General features: G+C 47.3%; 1 protein-coding gene across 2 annotated transcripts in view; it reads left to right on the top strand.

The window, feature by feature from the left end:
• Positions 1-26,120, top strand: part of AFF3 (ALF transcription elongation factor 3) — a gene marked incomplete at its 5' end in the record, with an annotated part of 565,770 nt that overhangs the window by 515,661 nt on the left and 23,989 nt on the right. For both annotated transcript variants that reach the window (XM_079720377.1, XM_079720376.1), the window contains 5 exons: positions 2,962-3,148; positions 10,309-11,388; positions 15,949-16,073; positions 19,886-20,087; positions 22,786-22,907. In XM_079720377.1, coding sequence (XP_079576503.1) covers positions 2,962-3,148; positions 10,309-11,388; positions 15,949-16,073; positions 19,886-20,087; positions 22,786-22,907 — 1,716 coding nt within the window. The remainder of the gene's footprint in view (positions 1-2,961; positions 3,149-10,308; positions 11,389-15,948; positions 16,074-19,885; positions 20,088-22,785; positions 22,908-26,120) is intronic.

Genomic DNA, 26,120 nt, shown 5'->3' with positions numbered 1-26,120 from the left:
GATATGTCTTTTTCCATCTTATTGATTCCATGACTCCAAAGAGCCTTCCTGACTTAACTGAGCCCATCCTTCTGTTAGTTCTCATCTGCAGTGATGACCATCCCCGGCTTCTTTATTCTGCCACCCTGGCTGCTGCAGCTCCCCCAGCAGAGGCAAAGCAACTGCATGCGCTCATGGCAAGAGCAGTCATTGTGCTGAGCCCTGAATGACCAGCTGTCCCCCAGAGATCCACAGAAAGGCTAGTTAATGGAGCAGGCTTTCTGCAGGTAGGGGTAGTTATCTTGATCCCATAACTGGAGCCACCAGAGCCCTTGTACACAAGCCTGCCCCCATCCTTGACGTGGATTGCTTCCAGCGACACTGTCTCCACCGGGACCATTGAAACATGAATGTATTCAGCCCTGACTCCAGAGGACTGGGGCCTCACAGCACTTCAAAGCAAAGCAGGAAGAAAACCTGAAATGCTTGGCTCTCCCCGACGGTTTCAAAAACAAATAATAATTACGCCAGTAAAACTGTCGTTTTAAGTCAATTTCCTAATTTAAGGAAGGAAAACATAAAACTCTAAGGCTTTTCTGCCAATCTAATTCAGATCAGAGACTCTGTCTTGCTGGGCTAGTGGGTCTCATTACGATAGGACAGCAGTCAGAAAAGGAAGGTGGCACAGGAACTGTTTAATGGACATTTTCCCAGAAATTAAAGTGCAGCTTTTCAAAAGACAGTCACTTTGCGGTGCAAGCCCCAGGGAACTGCACACACATTGCTGCCTCTGCCGCAAACACAGCAACCAGGTGCACACAGCAGCCGCCTCAGTGTCCTTTGTTGTCCGAATGAAAGCGGGAGAATGTACCGCTTGGTGATCAAAGCCTTTGACCATCATATAAAACCAATCAAAATGTTCTTTATTTCTCTTCATTTCCTAGTCTTCAGCAAATGTCATTCCAGAGTGTGGCAGGGAGACAGATCTCTTTCCTCCACCATGTGTTGTTTGGCTCTGGGGAGTTTTTACATTTTGGTTGGTTTGTTTGGGTTGGGGTGGGTTTTTTGTCTGTTTGTTTTTGGAGTTTTTCCCCAGTGTTTGGGGGACTTACTAACACACTGTTAACATGGATCCCAGCCATTCGTGTTCAGTCACAATCTAATAGCCTTCTTTTTTTTTTTTTTTTAATGACTCCATTGATAGTAGCCATGTTGACTCAGCCGCCAGGAAAGATGGATTTTAGTTCATAAGGGAAGAAAGAAATATTACAGCCCTTTGATCACTAACCATCCCTTCCCAGCCTCTGTAAAAAGATCCAGGATCCCTCACTCAACACCAGAACAAACAGCAGGCTGGAAAAGGAATTGATGCAGCTCAGGCAAGGCGTAAAGGTGCAGATGTTGTCTGACGTTGAAAAATTTTGTCAGACAGTAGGTATGGACCATGACATTGGCAGAAGAAATAAAAACCACTAGGGAAGGTTATATTCAAACTCCATTTTTCCCTATGCCTGCAGCTCAAAACAGTGCTTTGACTTTCAGGTACATCCTGTAAGATAGTTTCTTGTCTTATCATTCCTCTGGGAGAAGCAAGGTTCCAGTGAGTTTTAAACAGCCCCCCGCTCCCTGCCCCAACACTGAGGATTTATGAGACTCTGTCCTTGAGCAAAGCATTTGTCAAAGATTTAAGGGGCGGGTGAAAAGGGTCCTTTACCTTGTCCTGGCTGCTTTGCACTTGAGACCATAAACTCTGACAAGCTCCCTCAGCCTTGGGGCTTCACTCGCATTCATCCTGGTGAAGCAGTGGTCCCAGCTGGAAGGGGCAAGCAGATATTTGCTGACTCAACATTTAAAAAGTGGTCACTGCATTTTCTGGGTTTAGAGTTTGACCTCGAAAATACAGGTGTGTTTCAATGCAATTAATAAAGGACTTTGAAGATGTTGACTATTATGTGAGTATTGAAACTTTCTTTTTGGCTCAGTGTTTGGGTGGATGTGTGTGATTTGAATTTTTGTGGTTAATTAATTACCATGAGAAGTGTCCATGTTTCCTGTTCTCTTTGAGTCTATAATTTGAGACCTTTTTTTTTTTTTTTTTTTTTATGGCTCACAGGCCCAGCCGCTCCACGGCATGCGGGTTCTTCCCGGACCGGGGCACGAACCTGTGTCCCCTGCATTGGCAGGCGGACTCTCTACCACTGTGCCACCAGGGAAGCCCTATAATTTGAGCATGTAACTTTCTGGCAGATTTCAGCAGGGATATGGACATCGAGTATAATTCAAAATAGTATTGCTATAAGCCACTGTACTGGAGTTGAATTTTAAAGTCTAGAATATTTAAAAATGTGTGAGTGAGGGATCTTCAGTTCTTTAATAAAGGGCTCAAAGGAAGATTACTGTTTATACAGCAAGCCGGCTCCTGTAAAGACTACAGGACTCGACTCTGTGGGCAGGAAGAGGCGGGAAGCAAGACAACTTTGTCGGTCCCGCCGACTCCGGAACCTTCCAGCAGGCCATGAGAGCACAGAGCAGGACACTGTGCCCTTCCTCACAGCCCACTTCCTAAAATAAAGCAAACAGACATTTTCGTTCTTTACAAAATATTTCAAGCATTTTAGATTTCCTTGCCTTTTTGTTGGTGATTGGAATCGGGAATGCATCTGAAAAGCCATTCCCAGAAATAGGAGCAAAATAGAAACAGTCCTGCAATTACACCACCTTTCCCTCTAAAATGATCACACAAACTAGTCACACTGACGAGTGCCTGATTACCAAGTGGCACCGACTTTCACTCCCAATTTAATTTCTGTGCATCCATTGTTTTAACTGTGAGGCTGCTTTGACCTTGACGGTGGCTCTGGAGCTTCAGGTGATGCTGACAGATGCGCAGGCTGGTGGAACAACAGCTCGCTCGGTGGTGTATGCGTGTTTGCTCACTTGGCTTTCCTCCCCTTTCCTTCCCGGGGCCTCGTGGGCTGGCAGTGCCGGCCTCCCGCAGGCCAACTGCAGGGCCTCCGTGCCCTCCAGCAAGGGCAGCAGCAGCGGCAGCAGCAGCAGCGGCAGCAGTTCCTCCAGCGACTCGGAGAGCAGCTCGGGATCTGACTCAGAGACCGAGAGCAGCTCCAGCGAGAGTGAGGGCAGCAAGCCTCCCCACTACTCCAGCCCTGAGGTAAGGACACGCTGGCCTCTGAGCGCCTCTCCTGCCTGCTTCTCCCCGACCCGGTGAGCGAGGTCAGTCTTCCTCCGAGTGTGGTTCTCACACCTCCTGCGCCTCCAGCCTCAGTGCTATGACACTGGCCTGCGAGGCGCCGTGACCTCTCTAGGCCACCACCTCCAGGCAGCCTGCCAGGGTTGGTTTAGGCTCATTTCTCCCAGCCCCCCCCCCACAGTGCTCCTAGTCACAGAGCTTCCTTTGAAGTCTAGAAACTTCATCTCTTATGGTCCCAAAATTCTCTATCTTGACTTCCAGAACTTTCCAAGTATGCTGTAAACATCACTGACTGGAAATAACCTGAGGATCGGGTCTCCCTAAGGGTCAGCCGAGGCAATAAGCAGACAGGGCAGCTCCCTGCCTGGAAGTGTGAGCCCCCGTAAATCACGGGGAAAGGAGTTTTGTGGATTAGACATGGTTAGGATCTTACCTTTTTTCAGTTCATCACAGATTAGGAGAACAAGGGCTATAAATATGAATAAAACGTTTGTTTTCTTTGTGAAAATATAAAAAGGAAAATTAGCATCAACTTACAAATACTAATGAAAACTTTTATAGCTATGATGAGTATCTGTGTGGAAGATTTAGGTGCCTTGTATAAAAATATTATAAGGTCCCAATAAAAGCCATTGCTACTTCTACTTTAAAGGGGGAAAAGGGGAAAATTTAATAGTAATTCAGAGCGTGGATTCTTGAGAGAGGGCTGAGAGCACACTTCTCTAGGCCCTGGATCTGTAAGGGTAGACTTTGATTTCTAAAGAGGGAATAAAATATGCTTCTTCTTGAGTGTATAAACATTTGATGTTACTGTGGCTCATAGGATTTAACTTTTTACCTACAACCTTCTGTACCACTCTGGGCACAAATTTCTAAATATGCTCTAAAATGAAACCAAGGGCTTCCCTGGTGGCGCAGTGGTTGAGAGTCCGCCTGCCGATGCAGGAGACACGGGTTCGTGCCCCAGTCCGGGAAGATCCCACACGCCGCGGAGCGGCTGGTCCCGTGAGCCATGGCCGCTGAGCCTGCGTGTCCAGAGCCTGTGCTCCGCAACGGGAGAGGCCACAACAGTGAGAGGCCCGCGTACCGCAAAGAAAAAAAAAAGAAACCAAACCCGCATATGCAGACCTTGGTGGTGAGAGGTTTTGCTTTTTTTCTGGCCACACCGCAATGCATGCGGATCTTAGCTCCCTGACCAGGGATCGAACCTGTGACCCCTGCAGTGGAAGTGTAGAGTCTTAACCACTGGACCCCCAGGGAATTCCCCAGGAGCACCTTTAAGGGCCAGCAAGACCCATGTTTCCAGCTTGTGTACCTGTGTCTCTGTCTCTCTCCCTTTCCCTATCTATCTTTCTATCCCTATCTCCCTATTTAAGGGGAAGGCCCTTAGCAACATTAACCTATAAAAGCCATATGTTGATATAATCCTGACTTTTCCCAGAAGCTAAATTATTTTTCCTTCTTCATCATTTCATTCATTCATCCATTCACTCACTCATTTAGTGTACCTTCAACGAAGAGCTATTGAGTCTCTGCCACAGATACGATGCTTGGCCCTGAGAGACAGCAATGATCTGACAGAGAAGGTTCCTGTCTTCACAGAGCTGATATTCTAATGGGAATAATTTGAAACAAACAAAAATACAGGGTTAAATAAAACAGAGGCGTTAACCGGGCTTCTTCAGAGCCAGCTTTATGCTCTAATTTGTTGAAAAACTCCAGAATATTTAGTAGAAAGAACTGGGTTCCAGGGACATCGCAAGAGCCAAGGGGGACAGTGGCGGTAGATTAAAAGCGTTAGGGTCTGTGAATGTTACCTCCACCCCAGGCTCTTTGTGACTTTGAAGGTTAAATTCAGGAAAGTTGAGTCTCATTTGCACGCTGAAATGTGACTCCTGGAGTTTCTAGGTGAGGCTGAAAGCAGCCTCGGAGAAGTACAGCTATAAACGGCATTAAGCAGATTCTCTCTAAATGTCACTGAGATAATTACAAAGACCTGAACTCCTTGGTGATGAAAGGAAGCACTTGCCGTTTCTTGTTTCTTCCAGCAGCTACCAGAGGCCCCTAGCTGAGGAGGAGGAGGGGGGTCTGGTAACACAGGCCTTAAAGTTTAAGTTGCCTGAGGCCGCGTGTAGCTTTCCACTCCTGGCTTCTCTATGCAGAGGGAGTGCCGGAGTGACAAGAGATGTAGCCACACTGCAGGTGACTTCTTTCTGCTGGAAAGGAATGTATTCCTTGGAATAAAAGTAAGGTTTCTTTTAACACTTTTCCCAAGGTGACTAGAGACACACGCCCTTCAGAAATACAATGAGGGAATTCCCTGGTGGTCCAGTGGTTGGGACTCCGAATTTTCACTGCCAAGGGCGTGGGTGTGATCCCTGGTCGGGGAGCTAAGATCCCAGAAGCCGTGTGGCATGGCCAAAAATTAAAAAAGAAATACAGTGAGTTTGCAGAATGAAAGTCGCAAAGAGAGGAAGCATTACCTGCCGAGTCTCCACGGCATCTCTGCTTTCTTCTGGCCAAGCTGGCCCAGGACCCCTTAAAGAGAGCAGTGAGACCCCTTTTCCTCCCCCCGCCCCACAGGACAATTCAGCTCTTTATAGCCACACACCTCACATTCTGTTGTGAAGACCTGTTTACGCTGCTTTGCAGCAGAACATTTGTGGCTCTTCTTTTCTTCCTGGAAATATCCTGATGTGAAAGCAGGAGACCCTCATGATATCCCAAGACACCTGCATTCTCCCCGTCAACGTCCAGCACTGGACACCCACTTGGCTCCCCTGAGTTTCATACGAGCTGTTGTTTATGGCCGTGGCTGTAGAAAGCCACTGCATTTCACATGAATCACCATAGTATAACCCCTTGTCTGCAAGCTAGCACGGAAGAGACCCCGAAAACAGTATTTCCATCACTGCAGATCCCCTCTATGTGGCCTGATATTTGCTTGCTTGTCCTCAGCCTAATTGTTTTCATTTGAGTTGTATCTTCTTTCCTGGCCTGGGACATCCTTTCACGTCAGAGCTTCACAGGGGGAAGCGCCTTGCCCTTCAGTTAGCACGTCTACACCAGCACACAGAGCTCCTTAGACCGGTGTTCCCCAAGTAAAGGATGCTGCAGGAACAAGAGCCTGGTCACAGGATTTTGAGGAGATCCAGAATAAAGTAGGTTTCAACTGTTTCTTTACCGTAGGGCATCATTCAGCCCTTAATTTTGCTCATGTAAACGGTGTTCTCCATTGTGGCATTTCCCAAATGTATCTGACCACGGAAACCTTCCTTTATGGGATATATGAACTCAAAGCACATTTTGGAAAATGCTGCCCTAGATTGTTCTTGAAAATCAGCAGGTACACGATACAGGTTATTCACTGATTCAACAGGCTTCTCCTTAATTAGGCATCTGTGGGGTATGTGGCAGTGGGTGCTGTGAAGGGTATAGATGAAGTGGAGACTAAAGTACACGGTGGAGAGCTTATACACTAATCAGAGGGACGATTGATCAGAGAGGAGAGTCCTGGATGGAAGTACAAAGCAGCAAGCCAGGAAACAATCAAATGCACTGGGCAGAAACCCTGATGGACAGCTCAGGAAGTGGACCAGAGCCAGCAGCGTGGCAGGAAAGGAACCCCAAGCCCTGAGTTCACCCTCCTCCCCTGCCACCTAATTCTTGGCTGTTTGAGCTTCCTTGGCCACAATTGTTTCATCCCTGAAATGGCGGATAGTCCCATGCCGTCTAATCTGTGACGCTGTTCTGAGAAATAAGTGATACCAGTGGAGTGACAGCTCATTATGAGTCATTATTATTTGGAGCAGAATCATAGCATGCTGTCGCCCTAACCTATTACGGGTCCTGCGAGGGATACAAAGAAGCAGAGACCTGGCCCCTGCTGGAAAGCAGTGTTTGACTTTGTTGAAGACACAAGATTTATATACACAGAATGGCTATGGACACCAAAAGACGATGCAGTTCAGGATAACAGAAGGCCACAGGTATTATTTGGAGAGTTAGTGGTGTCTCCAGAAATCAATCTAATTCTATCATTTTAGGTTGAAGACTGACATTTCTCAAAAGAAATGAGGTCCCTCTTCCATGAGGCTACACCAGAGAGTAATGGGAGACTGGCAAAGCAGCAGGGGAGAGAATCTGGTCTGTAAGCCCAGACAAATGTGGGTTTAGCCTTGGTGGTGCCTGGTAGCTCTGCAGCTTTGGACATTTCACTTAACCTCTCTGAGCCCCGTCTACAAACTAGGGGCAACAGTATTTCTTACCTGTATGGATTCAGTTAGATGATACATATAAAGTGGGAGCACATTGTAGGTGTTCTGGCAAGGAAAGATGGCTGTTAGATGATGGATGCCCGAGGAATTTGGATTTTTGTTTGAGGGGCAAGAGGAGGTCCTTGTAGATCCTTTGAGAAAGAGAATGTGATTTAGTGATGTGTTGAAAATGGTCCTTCAGCCTCATTTCTTCAGCTGTGAAGAGCAGAAAAAATGACCCTAGAGCACATCAGGCCGTGGGCCCATACTCAAGTTCTTCAGTTCTCCCTTCACTGTTAAGGCTCCCTCCAGGAAGTTTTAGTGGGAGTCTCCCTGCGAGCCACTGTGTTTTGGCTCCAGGCACACGTCTGTGTTCTCCCACATGAGAGATGTGAGGTGTGGGAGGCCCAGGATGCTGGGGATGAGGGCAAGCTAGTGTGAGACGTGGTGCTGGGGCCAGCGTGAGTGGCAGGCTCTGCCATAAGTGGTCCACCCTCTCCCCGTGTGTGTCCCCTTCTGCAAGGCCGCTTCAGCATCCATTCATATTACTGGGCCCCATTTTTTTTTTCTCTTTTTTGCGGTACGTGGGCCTCTCACTGCTGTGGCCTCTCCCGTTGCAGAGCACAGGCTCCAGACGCGCAGGCTTAGCGGCCATGGCTCACGGGCCCAGCCGCTCCACGGCATGTGGGATCTTCCCGGACTGGGGCACAAACCCGCGTCCCCTGCATCAGCAGGTGGACTCTCAACCACTGCGCCACCAGGGAAGCCCTACTGGGCCCCATTTATCTGGGGAAGCTGAGGCACAGAAGTCACTGACTCGCCGGTGGTCCGAGAGAAATGGGGTGGGGAGGAGACAGCCTCAGAGCCATAGCTGTGTTTGCCACCAAAGTAGCCTTCAACCACACCCAGCGAATCTCAGAGCAGGCGAGAGCTTCCGCTTGGCGAAGAAGAGGTCCTGCTGCCCTACGTCCTCTCTTGCGTCACTGTTGCAGGATGGACCAGGTCAGGTGTGCTCTGCAGGTTCCATTGTTCCCTGTCTCTGGAGAAGCCAATTTAAAGCGAGGTCAGAACTGACACAGGACAACGCAGAGGTGCAAAAAAAGATGTATCATTTTGTTCTTTTGCCTGTTGCGTGGGAGCCCTGGTCCTTTGGATGTCCTGAAAGCAAACGAAGCAGAAAATTAAGTCAGACACCAGACTCCCTATCAGGGTCATGAGACATTCCCCTTCCACACCCGCATCCCAGGGGGAGGCTCCCCATCCTCAGGGTGCCAAGGAAAGGGCCTGGCATCCCCATGCTGGCCTCCGCTGAAATGTCTCTTATCATTTCCAGTCCCTGGACACCCTGCACTGTGGTCCCCTGAAGTGTAGACAGTCTCATCTGTTTTGGGGGAACCAGCAGGATGTCCACGGTCCCTGCCACAGCTCCAGTGCCTGGTGCCCACACTCTGTGGCCACTTCATCTTGGCCCCAGGCCCTGCTGGCCCATTAAAGGCTTCCCATCTCCCTAAGCTGTGCCCCAGATGCCTCCAGACTCAGCCAGGACCCTTGGGCCTAATATACTGCCCTCCCCTCCCTCCCCTCCCCCAAGATCCTTGCTGCATGTGGCTATGCCCCAAGTTCTGCTCTTAATACCAACCTCACTGTTGAAAACCAAATCTTGATACATGAAAGCAAGCTTTGGGAAATTATTATGTTAAAAAACAGTGGTTTTCTCCTACAAGGGCACCTGACTTGCTCTGGGCTTTAACCAACCAAGTTTGAAATGCAAAGCTAAGCCGATTCTTTATTTTAGGCTAGTATTTAGTCTTCCCCTGGATCATCAGAAGCCATGAATTCGTAGGGTAGAGACCATAGGGAAGGAAAAATACATCACCTTAATCACTTCAAAAATTTTCCCCATTTCACATATTTTCACAAATTGATAATACTCTAGCTAAAGTTCTACACTTATCAATATACCTCTTTTCTATAATAATCACAGATGCTGGATAAATGGACTTTTATTAGAAATCAACATTTACTCGCTGTAAAAGCATCAGTTCTTAACCTTTGAATAAGACATAGCTGCCTAGAGATGTGAGTGAAAGCTATGTCCCTCTCCTCGAAAAATGCGTCTACATAACATTTCATATTCTGTTACAGGGCATTCACTGACCTCCCCTCCCAACTCCCCACCACCGCCCCCCACCCCCGGAGCCAATCTATGGGCCAGAGTTTAAAACCTGAAATGTCCAGGATTTGCTTTAAGATAGCAAAACTGCTTGCAGAAAAGGTTTCCATTGTCACCTCCTCATCTGAAATATTTCGGGCAAAGTGTGATGGATGCAGGTTGAGGATGGACGAACCAAGTCCAGCCATCGAAGTGCACAGGGCGCACAGAGGTAGTTCTTCGGGAGTTTAGTTTCCACTCAGTCCCCTTTTCTAATTCCACCCCCCCTCACCTCCCCATATTTTAAGTCTCACAAAAAATGAGTGCTTTAACACTCAGGGTCTCCAAACTACACCCCAGTTAACTTTTATGGACTCTCAAGTTTATGTATGTCTGTATAAATATAAAAATATATACATTGTATAACCCTCAAAAATGTTGGAAATGGGTCCTAGTGAAGCAGAGTGCATCCCCTTATTTTCCAAATAGGCCTCAAACTGCTGCACTGGCATTTCAGTGCCGGGGACCAGGAAGCTGACAGCATCTCTGCATCTTGTGTGCCCATTGATGCTACACACACCTACAGCTTCCATGTTCCTTGTGTTTCCAGCCCATCCATTTTCTGCCCTAAGTCAAGAGGAAAACAGGCCAGGCCTCTTTTAAGTGAGCCCATCATAAAAGATATGTGTTTGTTGCTGGTTTTCTGCTTTTAGGCCGAACCAGCGTCCTCTAACAAGTGGCAGCTGGATAAATGGCTAAACAAAGTTAATCCCCACAAGCCTCCTATCCTGATCCAAAATGAAAGCCACGGGCCGGAGAGCAATCAGTACTACACCCCGGTGAAGGACGAAGCGCCAGACTGCGGGAAGCTTCCCGACAACGTCTGCCCGACCAGCCTGAGAGACAAGGACATCAAGAGCGCCTGCAAGGAGGAGCAGAGGCCGAGGACCGCGAACAAGGCCCCGGGGAGCAAAGGGGTGAAGCAGAAGTCCCCGCCCGCGGCCGTGGCCGTGGCCGTGACCGCTGCCGCCCCGCCGCCCACGGTGGCCGGTGCGCCCGCCGAGAGTGCGCCTGCGCCTGCCCGGAGGTCCGCGGGCAAGAAACCCACGCGGCGCACCGAGAGGACCTCGGCCGGCGACAATGGCCACCGGGCGGAGGAGCCCGCAGCCACGGACGCGCTGGGGGCGAGCGCGGGCATCCCCCCGGAGCCCCCCAAGCCCCGGCCCTGCGGCAACAGTAGGACCAGCCACCGCAAGGAGCTGCGCTCGGCCGTAACCGGCGAGAAGCGCCGCACGCGGGGGCTGAGCCGGATCGTTCCCAAATCCAAGGAGTTCATCGAGACGGAGTCGTCCTCGTCGTCCTCCTCCGCGGACTCGGAACTGGAGTCGGAGCAGGAGGACTACCCTCTGTCCAAGGCCACTGCCGCCTCCGGGAACGACCCGAGGCTGAAGGAGGCTGCCAGCAGCATCGGCGGTGGCGGCCCGCGGGCCCCTGTGGGCTCTATCAACGCCAGGACCACCAGCGACATCGCCAAGGAGCTGGAAGAGCAGTTCTATACCCTGGTCCCCTTCGGCCGCAATGAACTTCTCTCCCCGTTGAAGGACAGTGACGAGGTCAGGTCACTCTGGGTCAAAATTGACCTGACCCTCCTGTCCAGGATCCCAGAACACCTGCCCCAGGAGCCGGGGGTCTTGAGCGCTCCCGCGGCCAAGGACACTGAAAGCGCCCCCCCGAGCCACGCATCCGATGCGCCCGCAGAAAAGGCTTTGCCAAAATCCAAGAGGAAACGCAAGGTAGGCCTGGAAACCCGAGGGGCTGAGGGCACGGCGGGAGGGAGGGCTGTCCCTGAACTTGTGGGCAGCAGGTCTGCTGGTCTAGAAATTTCCCGGAGCAGGAGTTTTATGTGTCTTTGCTCAACAAACGTTCATAGAGCACTTTATATATGCCAGATACCTTTGTAAGTACTTGACATGTATTAACTCAGTTAAATCCTTAGCACGGCCCAACGAGGGAAGTATCCTTATTATTCCCATGTTATAGATCGTTAAGGTCCGTCTCACTGCATGTGGAAGTAGGCGAACGGGAAATCTTCCCTGAGTGTGTGCAGAGGCAAGCTGGAGGCTGGGCCTGTGAGAAAAGCTAAACACGGGTGAACCCCATTCTTTGCTGGAAGGGATGGGATCGTTCATGGACTTTAGAAGCCAACAGCCTCAGAGAGTTTAGTAAGGCTGTGACTGGGGTGAGGCGTGAATCCGGAAGTGCCTAGCGGGGACCGTGGACGACGGGGCCCCGGGAGTCGACACCAGCCCGGTGCATCAGAGCCAGCGGCTGGCGCTCCCGTGGCATTGATCAGGAGAGCTTTGTGGTAGAGACGGGCTGGGAACAGGGCCCTCAGGAGGAGGGACTTTTGAGTAATCAGAGGGTCAGGGATGAGGTGGCGCCAAAGGAGGGAAGCAAGCTGAACAAAGGCGGGTTGAACAAAGTGAGACAGGCAGCTCCAGTACTTGGAGAGCAGGACGTTTGTCAGGAAGCAGACCCAAATGCTCGGCCGTTTGGCCGTTTTTGAAGATTTTTTAACACAGGGATAATTTAATCATAATTTAAAACCAATTTTGAGGATTTTTATTCCCTCCTGTTACTACATCTTCAAAAATAACTTGGACCACAGTGGAAAACACAATGCGTGACAAGCCAAAGATTGTAGTCATCGTGGATGGTCCCAAATTTAGGACAAAATCATTCACAACAGTTAACACGTATATATGTCCCCATGAGGGATGCTGTTTTTGTACATATTAAATCGTTTATAAAGTCCTTACAACTTTATGAAGCAAATATTATCGTCATGCCCATTTTACAGATGAGGAAACTGAGGCTCAGAGTGCCTAAAGGGACTTGCCCCAGGTTCACATAGGTGAGAAAGGGCAGAGCCAGGAATGAAGCCCGGGTCTGTGGCTCCAGGGTATCCCAATAAGAAGTCAGCATGTGGTTTGTGCAGTATTTTCCCCACAGGGCCCCTGCTCAGAGGGCTCTGTACTTGGAGGTTAATGCTTGCAGTTGCCATCTTGGAATTCTTCATTTTGTTTTTGAATTTGTGTTTAGTAAGTGAAGTGCGATGGGACGATAGAGCCTGCGCGGTCCCACCTCCTGCCCATTTCCCAGGACAGGTTCTGCCTGCCCCGTGGCCCCTTTGCACTCCTAGCCCTGTGCAGCCTCCCCATCCGCATCCCCATCCAGGGGCCAAGGCACAGGCCTAATGAGGGTCAGGGTCAGGATGGGCATCTCCCCACCCCCAATCCCAGTACTGAGGGGTCCTCCAGGGGAGATTGCAATCCAATCCGCAAGGGGTTGCCAGTTGGCCTTGGGGAAGGGGAAATACCTAACTGGACTTCCTCACCCCTTGACCCATGGGTTCCACAACTGGCTGGCGGGGGAAACCCTTCACTGGTGGGCTGCGCACAAGCGCCCTGTCGCAGGCCCAGGCCCCCGGTACTTGGGAGTGTCTACACATGCCCCCCAGGTATCCCCATGCCTCAAGGAGCACAAATAAACACACCATGACAGGTCAAGAGAGAGACTTTGAAAGACACAAAAGACAAGGAAATGTTTCCGGCTTTAGTACTTTATAATGTTACTCTTTAGCTGCTTTCTTTTTTTTTTTTTTTTGAGGTATAATATAATGATTTGATATTGGTTTATTAGTATTGCAAAATGATGACCACAGTAAGTCCAGTTAACATCCGTCACTCTCCACAGTTACAAATTTCTTTTCCTCCTGGTGAGAACTTTCAAGATCTCCTCTCCTAGCTACTGTCAGATATGCACTACAGTATTATTAACTATAGTCACCATGCTGTATATTACATTACATCCCCATGACTTATTCATTTTATAACCAGAAATTTGTACCTTTTGACCTCATTCATCCATTTTGTACTCCCCCCAACCCCAAGCAATCAGCAGTCTGACAACATAAGCTGGGAGGAGGTTTGGTTTTTGTTTTTCGGTTCCGCATGTAAGTGAGGTCGTAAGGTATTTGTCTTTCTCTCTCCGACTTATTTCACTTAGCATAATCCCCTCTAGGTCCATCCATGTTGTTGCAAATGCAGGCTTCCTTCTTCTGTTGTACGCACATGTATGCCGCAGTACCCTTATCCATCTGTCTAGACGTGGACATTTGCTTCCTCGTCTTGGCCATTGTAAATAACGCTGCAGTGAACGTGGGGGTGCAGATATGTTTTCAAATGAGCGTTTTCGTTTTCTTTGGATAAATACCCAGAAGTGGGATTGCCGGATCATGTGGTAGTTCTATTTGAATTTTTTGAGCAACCTCCATCCTGTTTCCACAGTGGCTGCAGCGATTTACATTCCCACCAACAGTGCACAAGGGTTCCCTTTGCGCCACATCCTCACAGACTTATTAGTTTTATTTTTTTTGATAATAGCCATCCTGAAAGGTATGAGGTGCTATCTCATTGTGGTTTTGATTTGCATTTCTCTGATGATTAGTGATGTTGAGCATCTTTGCATGTACCTGTTGGCCATCCATATGATCTTCTTTAGAAAATGTCTAATCAGATCCTCTGCCCATTTTTCAACTGGATTTTTTTGTTTGTTTGTTTCTTTGCTGTTGAATTGTATGAGTTCTTTATATATTTTGGGTATTAATCCCTTCTCAGATATACGAATTAGAAATATTTTCTCCGATTCAGTAGGTTGCTTTTTCATTTTGTTGATGGTTCCCTTTGCTGTGCAGAAGCCTTTTAGTTTAATGTAGTCCCACTTGTTTATTTTTTGCTTTTGTTGCCTTTGTTTTTGGTGTTAAATCCAAAAAAACATCACCAAGCCTGACGTCAAGCATCTTTTCCTGCTTTTTGAACAAGGCTCCCAGCATTTTCATTTTGCACTGAAGCCCGCAAATCACGCAGTCAGCCCTGGCCTCCGGGGTGACCTTCCCTTCTGTGAACTTCAGTTTCTTTGTTTGTAAAATGGTGACATCTTTGCAGGGGTGTTGTCAGATTCAGATGATATAATGCAATAATGCGGGTTAGCTCACTACATACCTACCCTCTTCCCTTCTGTTTTCCTCTCATACCCTGCCCTCCCCCTTACTCGTTGGATTGATTTGTCCATCAATCCCCAGGTGATTAATTGGTGAATGAGTGAATCAGCCAGTCATCTGGAGATGGATGGAGAAATGGACAGGCTGATGGAAAGAGAGAGAGAGAGGTATTTCAGAGATAGAAACTGATAAACATACAGATAGATTGGAAATATATATAGCTGTATAGGTATATGTAGATAGAGAGATGTGCAAAAACATACATGTATATTCCATAATATTCTGTATTTAAATAATTTTATTATTCATGGGCTTTTTAATTTTAACTTACAAAACTTCATTTACACTAAGCCTCATACTCAGCTCTCCTCATGAAATCTACTGAATCATCATTAAACTCACACAGAGAAGTGAAAGAACATTTTCACAGCACTCTTTACTCAGTATCTGGGGTGTGAAGCCCTCATTTTTGGGTGCTGGAGATGGGACACCACAGACCTGACTGCCTAGGGTGCAGAGTCTAGCCCTGCCAGAGCCCTGGAGGCCAGAACTGGGGGTTCAGAGCTTTGGCTTGGACCCTCATTGGGGGCACAGTTTCGGCGTGAGCTGCTGGGGTCCTTGCAATAGAGGCTGTATAACAATCCCAGCTAGAGAGAGAAGGTCAAAATTTCTCTATCTTTGGTGCCGGTGCTTGTCTCCTGGAAAGCTCTGCTGAGAGCCCTGAATGTGCCTGTACTGTGTTGCTGCGATCTCACCAAAAATGGAATTTGGTTGAGTGCATGTGCATGACACTCTAGTACACGCCTAGGATACAATCGTGGAAAACAAGAATCCAGTCAAACTACTGTTTTATAAAAATGTCCTTTGAGGCCATGAATTTCAAAAGAAAGGTCCGAGCTTGTCACTGCCCTTACAACATTAAGCCCAGGATAGGTCGCTATGCCTTGTTTGGGTACCAAGAAATGCCAAAGGGAGGGATGCTGAAGTTCCAGTGGGACTCCAGAACAGGTCTTCTTTGGAGGGTGGAATCTGCCTGTTGGTAAAGAAGTGTTCAATGGTCCCTCCTGAATTTTGATCTTCGTGTCATGCTTTTTCCTCTCAGTAAGCTGACAGATTGCTTCCTTGTTCACGGAGTAGCTGATGGGAAACCCAGGCCAGGGCCGAGAGTGCTGCAGCCACATCGGTGCTCAGGATGTTGTCCAGAGAAGCCCAGATGTGCTGGTTGGTGATGGGAGCTCGCTGTGATCCCTTGAAATCTAAAGCTGACTGGCTTTTGCTTCTTTCCATGCAGTGTGACAGCGAAGATGACTACCGGGAGATCAGGAAGGCTCAGGGAGAGAAGGAGAGCTCTTCACGGCTCACTGCCTCCGCCAGCAGTACTTTGTCCGCAAACCATTGCAACGTGAACGTCAACAGGTACTCGCGCTCCCAGGAAGGCAGAGGGAGCTGGAGGCGTGTCTGGGTCTGAGAGGCACATGCCTACTGGGGGAGAGTCGGATTTTTGAATGACTGCTCTGCTCTGGGTCTCCATGTTGCCCAGCAAGCCTCTTGGGCTCCTTAATCAATAGAAATTGATAAGAGGCCAGACAAGAAATTCAGACAAGGCTTTACTGGGGCTCATGCTGTAGCACGAGGGAACAAAGACAAGTAACAGATTCCCTTGCGCGCTGTCTGATGGGGGGCAAGCTGATTCCTTAAATGGGGTGAGGGTAGGGTGGGGCCAGGCTGGAGGGGTGGCTTAGGAGGTCTGCTCACCCCCTTGTTGGCTCTGAGTGCAGGGGGCATGCGCAGTAACCTACTTTTGCTCCTGACACCCTGCTTTTTTGCTCCGGACTCCTCAGAAGTGGCAGTTGGGTTTTTGGTCTTTTTGTATCATGTTCATAATTTGTTCCAACTGCCCGTGCATACAGTTATTTTTAGTCCTTTGTAGTTTCTTTGCGTTTTGTGGCTCAAGGAGATGTTTGTCCAGGTGCAAGCACTGCAGCAGAGGGTCCCGGGTCCCAGCCTGTCTCATGCAGACTCCTTTCCCTTGGTTTAACCCAAGACTAACCAGTATGCCTGGACGTGTGCTTCTTGTCACAGCTCCAGGTGCGCTGGAAGTACTTCTTTATAACAAAAGACCAGTTACTAGTTACACACAGTTCTATCCTTTCAAAAACACACCCTCCACTCTGAAAACTTACAAACTGAATTAATAGCCAGTAAACCCGTGAGAACACTAAGCTTATTACACCAGTGAAAAATATAAACTTGAGCAGAATCTCCATATGACACACCTAAAGGCGTTGGCTATAGACTGAATTTGCAGTGATAGACAGGATCTGGGTCTCCAAGGCGAAACAGCCACCCAGTCCCTCCTCTCAAGGGGTTCCAGAGAGACGCACATGGCACTGAATCCCCTCTGTGACAAAGGCTTCCTAGCAAAGCAAGGTCCCAGATGTTTATTATAAGTGAGCAGCTTATCATCAGTCATAGAAGTCCTTTCCATTTAGAAACAGCACAGCTCAGAAACCACTTTATCCTCTGCTAAGACACTGCTCACTCTCCCTGACTGTGTACATAGAATTTTTAAGGGGAGATTAATGTTTCAGCGCAACACATAAAAATGTAAACTGAAAGGTTAGGAGAAGATGTAGAGTAGTACTAAAACCCGGAGAGGAAATTGGAGAGCGAGGGCACCTGAGCACAGGCCCGCTGCAGTGTTAGAATCACCTCGGGAAGCAGGGCGAGAGCCCTTGAAGGTCTGAGCGAGAGAGAGCAGCGCACACAAGCTGGCCGAGCCCACAGCCCTCTGGGCCAAGCAATGGTATCCCAAAATATTGAGGAAACATGAATGGGGAAAATACGACTCAAAAATGTCTTTTTTTTTTTTTTTTGCGGTACACGGGCCTCTCACTGCTGTGGCCTCTCCCGTTGCGGAGCACAGGCTCCGGACGCGCAGGCTCAGCCGCCATGGCTCACGGGCCCAGCCGCTCCGCGGCATGAGGGATCTTCCCAGACCGGGGCACGAACCCGCGTCCCCTGCATCGGCAGGCAGACTCTCAACCACTGCGCCACCAGGGAAGCCCTCAAAAATGTCTTTTTAAATGTGTGATAGAGTTATATATGTGCTTCTTTGTTCATGCCTTAAATAACCTTTCTAGCAGATCTAGTAATGACCATAATTTCTAGTAGTGATGAGTGTAAACCATATTTCAAGATGTCTGCAACAACTGATAAGGCATGAAAATATCTGTGGTTTCCACTGGTGACACAATCACAGGTCTTGCTAGTAATACTCCTGCTAAACCACTACTCTGGTTTCTTGCCTTCGTTCATAATTAAAGGAAATGTTCAGTTTCAGTGAGAGGTTAAGGAAAGTGAAGATACAACTTCTTTTCCACGCAAGTGCAGGGACCCCAGGATAAAAGCTCTTGCTCTAGAGCTTTTGCTGGCAGAGCCTCTTGGCTCTGATAGTTTCACTTATGTTAAGTAAGGACTCAGTGCATATGAAAGTGCTTTGAGTTTTTCTTGGAAAGGTGGCCTGTGTACCTCTGGAATTGTGATTAGCACTGTTAAGCTTTACCTGTGTAATAAGACAATCTTTCATATATGGTGATTGTCCCTCCCGAAGATGCGATCCCAAGAACGTTTCAAAGTTACTTTGGTCAACTTGAATAGATAAACTTATAATGATGAAGAAGAAATAGTCATATATTCATGACAATATTTAATATAATAATTTAGTTTTCTGCAAACATTTAAAATCATGTAGTATGTAAAATAATTGAGACTTAGAAATAAGACTTTTTCACTCACATGTCAAGAAACAATTATAGGGCTTCCCTGGTGGCGCAGTGGTTGAGAGTCTGCCTGCCGATGCAGGGGACGCGGGTTCGTGCCCCAGTCTGGGAGGATCCCACATGCAGCGGAGCGGCTGGGCCCGTGAGCCATGGCCGCTGAGCCTGTGCATCCAGAGCCTGTGCTCCACAACAGGAGAGGCCACAACAGTGAGAGGCCCACGTACTGCAAAAAAAAAAAAAGAAACAATTATATTCAGACGGTTCACATCCGTCTTCAACATCAGAGTTTTCATCTTCACTTGCAGAGCCACTTCTGACTCGTCCAAGGCAGTTTTCGAGAACACACCTTCTCACTCTAAGTTGTTGGATGCACAGTACTTTTTAAACCAGAAAGCTGTCATCAGAAATTCTCTCCCTGCACAGATCTGTTTGCATAACATTAAGAACCTTGGCTTCTCATTTGTTCTAGAGGCCTGTGTTTGTAATTTCTACACTGTGACCACCAACTAAGGAAATTGCTTAAAAATAAAAAGTGACTTTAATGGCTTGTTTGCAGTGATAGTCAACACATGCAATTAAGAAGTCACAAGTGCGGGAATAATGACTAAATCTTTGTTGAATGAATTTATTTATTTGTTTTTATTTATTTATTTTTTAATGAATTTATTTTAACTGACTCTACCAGGTGCCTTCTAGAAGCATCCCAAAGTAGCAATGATTGAGTTTATTTGAGGCTAATGTGTCTTCCCCCGATTTTTGTTTCAAAATAAAGTAACGGAGAGCGCCCTATCTACATAATATACATTGCAAAGACTCAAATATGACTCCCTTCTCTGGTGGTCTTTGGTGGGGGGGGGATTTATATTCAGGCATAGACAATAGTTTGGAAGGTAAAATAAGGAGCTAGGAATCAGAAAATGACATTTCTAATGACAGTTTTCTATTCTTTGTTTATTCTGATCAATGCCTGGCTACCTAACAATTAGAAGGTGGGTTCATGCTTGGTTATTCTGTGATTCTGTTATTCTCCATATAATAATTAGTATAAGCTCAGGTGTTAGCAAAAGTCCTTTTGGAAGTGGAGATCTCGTGTATAATTTGAGTTACCCGTTACCTGCTGTTTACACTTGTTAGGAAAACAGTAAGTTGTTTGTCATGTATTTTGAGATCCTTGGATGAAAAACTTGGGAAATGAAGGTATTATTGTGCTTAGTTATTTAACTCCAGAATTACTATTTTTTTCTGGGAGGACAAGTAAAGAAACCATGAACGAAATTTGCTTATTGTTCGTTATGGTCCTAATGCCATAAAATCGTTTCCTGGCATAATAATTCCCAATAAACGTCTTCCTACCAGCAGGTTTTAAATGGGAGGGTCACATATAAAACATTTACCTTGCCATGTGCTGAGTGTGTGACGTTCCATTACTGTGATTTCCTTTTACAGCTTGGCAATCCCAATAAATAAAAATGAAAAAATGCTCCGGTCACCCACCTCACCCCTCTCCGACGCTTCTAAACACAAATACCCCGGCGAGGACCTGACTTCCCCCAGCAGATCCAACAGCAATGGTTTGTTCACTTCCGCCTCGTCCAACAAAAAGCATAAGGCTGAGAACCAGCTGCAGACCCATGGTGGAGACCTCACGGTACGCTGATGCTCTTCTGCCCTGGTTAAAACAAGAGTGAAAATGAGCACACCCCTCTACTCTGCCTCTAGCCCAGCGCAGTCCAAACACAAGCTTTTTTTTTTTTAAAATTGCAACTTCAGGAATAGCTCCTGCTTTATTATCCCAAATAAATTTTCCCAGGTAAAATAAATGTCCGACAGTTTCTGGTATGTAGGAAGATAATGTTTGTTCAAGTCACAAGGAGGCCTTATTGACAGAAAGCTTGGCTGTATAAACAGCACAAGTTGAGAAAAGTTTTAATCTCCAAACGTATTGGACTGGATGATGTAAGATCAGTAACAACCACCTTGCGACATTGCAGGAGGTCGAGGAGGCCCACCGTGGTAAGGGGGGCCCCATTGGCGGTCCCTGCCCACATGGTAGCGTAGCACCAGGAAGGTAACCCGGCACGCCTTGAGGATGACCACCATACTGACCATGAGGCGGCATTGGGGGTCTCATTCCTTGTTGCTGTGGGATGCCTGGCTGCTGTGGCACCATACCTCCATTTGGTCCAATGGGTGGGTTAGCAATGGGAGCCTGTCCTGGTCGAGGAAGATCACATTGATACGTGGTGACCAGTGAGGTCCCGCAAAGCAGCCCTAAATGCTGGTCTGGGAAGACCCGGCAAAGCAGCTGTTCTTCGCCTCTTGCACAGGCAGTTGCCGAAGAAACGGAGGAGGCATTTTAAGCCCGCTTAGGAACACTCTTTGGAGGACTTCATTTCCCATCCTGAAAAGAATTAGCCCTAACGTAACTCTCCCAGGACAAAGTAAATTGGGAGTTTTGGACCGACCAATCTTTATATTTGAAAAGATTTCTCGCCCTGGGGCAGAGCTAAATCTGGGATTGGAATCCAAGGCCAAAGTTGCAGGGCTCCCCGCTGCCCTCAGTGACCAGTGTGGGACAGCTGCCACCACCCCTCTTCCAGTGACTTTGTCAAGGGTGGCTCCAACACCCTGTATTCCCCTGGGAACCTGGGTTCACCTCTAGCCTCATAGCTTAGTCACCATGTGACCTTGGGCCGGTTGCTTAATCTCTTGAGCCTGTTGCATTTGCAAAACGGTGGTGTAAGATCTAAATGAGGCAGTGCCGTGGACACCTATGGACACCCGTGCAGCTAACACTGCGTGTCATTTCCTCTTTCCTGCCACCCTCCATCTAACAGCGGGCGGCCCTGGACCGTGCGTCCTCCAGGTACATTATTTAATTCCAAACTCTCCCCCCTGTGCCTCTCAAAACCAGCGGGGCTTTGTGAGGCAGGGAGAAATGAGACTTAGCAATAGGACTCTGCAAAGAAAGTGGTGGGAGGCAGCATTTCATGCTTTATCCCATGAATTAAAGAGGCAAAACAAGTTGGTAGATGGTCCGGCAAGAGCCTAAATCTTACTGAACCATCAGGAAATTAACCCCTTTATGCGCCCTCATTTGGGAGCAATTATCTTTACTTCTAGGATACACGAATCTGAGAAGACCATATTAGAAAAAACAAATAAAAAGCTAACAATTCCCATTTTAAACCGAACACAACTTTTCTTTGCCTCTAGATCCTTCCATCACAAGCAGCTATGATATGCAGAGAATCGTAAAAGAATTATAGACTTTATTGAGGCATTCTTTCACTGAACAGGTGTTTATCAAGGAAGTATTTATTGTGTCCCAGGCACTTTGCTACATAACAGAGACGCACTGATGATCTAACGGGTTCAGTCTCTGCCTGCAGGATAGCTTACAGTCTAGCTGGGGAGAGCCACTTAGAGCAGGGCTCACACACATCCGTAATTTTCTACCCTGCATGCTAGAATGGAAACGCCCAGAGTCCTGGAGGCTCTCGTAACAAGGAGGCTTGATCGACGCATAAAATCGGTCCATATTTAAAGAAGCATTGATATACACTCCACTTTAATTACTTCAGAGGAATCCATTTGAATCTCCTAACTAAAAAAGGGGTGTTTTATGATCCAGACCTTCAGCACACAATAGGTGCTCTCTGTAATGTCTGTATCTCCAGGAAAAAGGATGTTTCCATTTTTCCCCAGATCAAGAGTGTTCCTCCTTAAAACACATCTTAAATAATTTCTAATGATTCCCTTTGGCTCCTCCTGTTCTTCACAGACAGCTGATGAGAACCAGTGAGTTGTGACCTGAATGACCTCTTTTGTGAGGGATGATTATAGCTCAGTGGTTCTGAGAGCTTGGGTCCTGGGCCAGCATCACCTGGAACTTGTTAGGAATGCATGTTGTCAGGCTCTTCCCCAGACGTACTGAGTCAGAGATGCTGGCGGTCAGGCCCAGCTGGCTGTGTGTTAATGGTGATTCTGACGCAGTCAATTTGGAGAACCATGGGTCTAGCCAACTGGGAAGCGTAGGAGCCTGAACCCTAAGCCCCCAGCCTCCACCCACGATAGCCATCTGAGCTTGGGCGAGTTCAAGATCTGGATCTGCGTGAGTGGACACACTGAGAGTGCCCTTTTGATGTCCTGGGAATGACATTTGACCACGTATGTAAAAGCCTCCAGCTTGAGACCTGTAATGCAAGTATTTCTGCTTCTTTATTTCAACAGGGAAAGCACCATCAGCTCTAACCTAGAACACAGAACACAAGCGATTCTAACAGGTTGCTCCTTCAGCCAGGTGGCCAGTTTCTCAAATACAGGTGTGTTTGTTTGTTGTTTAGAAAGCGGCTCACAACAATTCCGAAAACGTTCTCCACAAGTCACGGCCACAGACAGAGCCATGGTCTCCAGGCTCCAACGGCCACAGGGACTGCAAGAGGCAGAAACTCATCTTCGATGACATGTAAGTGTGGACCCTTCGTTGGTATGGTGAGGGCCAGATCAGTGGGAGCAGGGAGATGGTTTCATATGCATCTGATTCACAGTGTGGCCATTTCTTGTCATGTGATCTCATCTGTTAAATGTCACCCTCTGGAAGGGAATTGCAGCTTCACTCCAAGTGTACCCCTGAGTCCTGGGGGACTTCTGAGTGAATAGAACAACCAGTGCTAACAGGGCTGCTGCATCCAGGATGTCAGAAAACTAAGCTAAATGGCATCAATGAGTCATATTTCTAAGCCCCTGCATTTGGGGTTGTATGCTACCAGAAAGAGAAGCATTTTTTGTTTTTATAAATTATAACAGGCAAAGAATAATAGTGATTCACTCCTGAAAGCTTTTTTTTTCTCTAAAATGCTGTAGTCTTTATAAAAGTGTAAACAGTTCTTATACAGGAGAAAATATCCTGTCATCCATCTCCCAGTCCTAGCACTGAAACCCAAGTATTAGTTCCGTTCCCGGCATCGATTTAAGAGGAGGAGAAACAAAAGAAAAGGAATAAATGTAACATCCTGGAATGCTCTGGAGATGCTGAAAATGACAAATGAGAATGATAAAATGACACTGAAAATTATTTAGGCTCTTGGGGAAAAAATATGTGTCAAGGACAAGCCTGGAAGGCAGCAGGCATGGTTTCAAGAGTTCGGCTTGAATCCTCCTTTCAATTTGAGCTGTTCACCAAGCGTGCAGTGTGTGTGTGTTTGAGGCACGCCCTTAAATCCCGGCGTGGAGCAGCGGGCAACAGTGAGAGAACACCCTGCTCTCTGACTGTTGACAGTCTGGCTGAGGGGACAGACTGTAAGCCACGACCCTCACCCAAAGTGAGAAAATAAAAGGCGCTAAATGTCTCTGAGTCCCAGCTTCCTAATCAGAAAAAGTGATTGTCGTGACAGGCTCTTCTGAGACCCAGTGAGACGGTCTCTCCTGAGCAGGACCACCCGGGAAGTGAAAGCTCGGCGCGGTGGTGATGACTCTTCCACCCTCATCTCCCTCCCATCCTACGTTCCAATCCTAACTTCACCCAGAGTATAGGCACGATCAGTTGATTCACCTCCAAGAAACAAGAATACCGAGTTGTAGTCCTCAAGCCCTGCTTGGACTTCATTAAACTACCTAGGGCACAGACTTGGAGGGTTCAAAGCCAAATCCACATTTTTTTGTTTCTTTATTGAACACGTTCCCAGGTAATTGGATTTATGAAAGTGTAAGGGTGGCCCAAGAGGACGTGTGGTTTTCTCCTCTTCCCGTGGCTGCCGCAGCTGCACTCAACCCCAAGCACGCTCTCTCCCGACCCTCAGCACCTCCACTTCCCCTCCTCCCCGCTGCCCTGGGCATCAAGGGAGGTGGTAATTAATCCCCGAGGTGGGGGGTGTGTAATGGGGGTACAATGAGGCAGTCAACTCCATATGTAATTAGGGTTTGGTGGTGTAAGTTGTTCAAGGGAGCTTTAACCGTTTGCAAAAACAGGGGATTAGAATTGTGTTTAATGACTGTGGAAATTTGCATTCAGAAGATATAGGAATCTTTTGATTTTCATCTTAATTAAAGATGCTCTTCCTAATATTAAGAAGCAAATTGAAGACAAAGTAGTTATATGGATGGGTCAGCCTCCATATCGTTCAGGTTGCAACCCAGTTCTTTGAGGAATTAAAAACAGTTATACTTATCTTACAAATCAAGTCTTTATAAGAATGGAAACGGGGCTTCAGACATCATTCAAAGCCCACCTGTCATTTTTACCAGTCCCCAAACTGCCCTTATTCATCTCAAGAAGCTTGCAGAGGGGGAGGGAGGGACTGGGAGTTTGGGGTTAGTAGATGCAAACTATTATGTATAGAATGGATAAACAACAAGGTCCTACTGTATAGTACAGGGGGTCATATTCAATGTCCTGAGATAAACCATAATGGAAAAGAATATAAATAAGAATGTATATATATATATGTATGTATAACTGAGTCACTTTGCTGTGCAGCAGAAATTAACACAACATTGTAAATCAACTACAATAAAAAATATTTTTTTTTTTTTTTTTTTTTTTTGCGGTACGCCGGCCTCTCACTGCTGTGGCCTCTCCCGTTGCGGAGCACAGGCTCCGGATGCGCAGGCTCAGCGGCCATGGCTCACGGGCCCAGCCGCTCCGCGGCATGTGGGATCTTCCCGGACCAGGGCACGAACCCTTGTCCCCTGCATCGGCAGGCGGACTCTCAACCACTGCGCCACCAGGGAAGCCCAATAAAAAATAAATTTAAAAGGAAAAAGAAAGTTGCAGGTATTATAAAAGATCTGGACTCAGGGAGCAAAAAAAAAAAAAAAAAAAGGAGAAGCAGTCATAATCTACAACATGATCAAACACATGTGCATTTGACAGTAAGGTACCCAAAGCATCAGATGTATCAAGGGCATGGTGTTTAAACACACACATGTATGGGAAATTAAAATGTAAGGAATTTCCCAGTGTATGGACCAGAAAGCTAAGTCTGAAACAGCAACAACTAAATGGTCGTACTTCTACCTGCAGTGGCTTGGACTGTTTACAGGAGGAAATGTTTCTCAGTCTGCTGGGACTGCAGCTAATATAACTTTGTCCCTATCTGTATCAACCAAGAGGCTGTTATCATGCGCTCTTCCCATTGGCAATGTGTGTCATTTTTCTGGCTGACAGCTACAATACAGTGTTTCTCCCTTTATGGATAAAGATACAACAGAATAAAAAAGGACTCTTTCATATCCATCATATATAGAGAGAGACGTCTTCCAGTTGCCACGTGTCCCAATTGATTTGAAATCCATGACAGTAAGAGAAACATGCAACTCAACCAGCCGCTTAACCGCTGAACTGAGAAAGTCGTGGGAAGCTTCTTCAAGCTTGAAAAGCAAAAACAGGCATTGTCTCTTCATTGGAACAATAAAAATATGTCCATTAAGAGATCACTGGGGGGACTTCCCTGGGGGCACAGTGGTTAAGACTCCACGCTCCCAATGCAGAGGGCCCAGGTTTGATCCCTGGTCAGGGAACTAGATCCCACATGCATGCCGCAACTTTGAGTTCACATGCCACAACTGAGGAGCCCGCCTGCCACAACTAAGACCAGTATAACCAAATAAATAAATAAATTTGTAAAAAATAATAATAATAAAGAGATCACTGGGCTAGGAAGTCACCTAAAAGTATGTA

This window comes from Hyperoodon ampullatus (assembly GCF_949752795.1).
Source record: "Hyperoodon ampullatus genome assembly, chromosome: 15".
Taxonomy (NCBI): Eukaryota; Metazoa; Chordata; class Mammalia; order Artiodactyla; family Ziphiidae; genus Hyperoodon; species Hyperoodon ampullatus.
The sequence above is the reverse complement of the archived record's forward strand: the minus strand, read 5'-3'. Positions and strand labels throughout refer to the sequence as shown.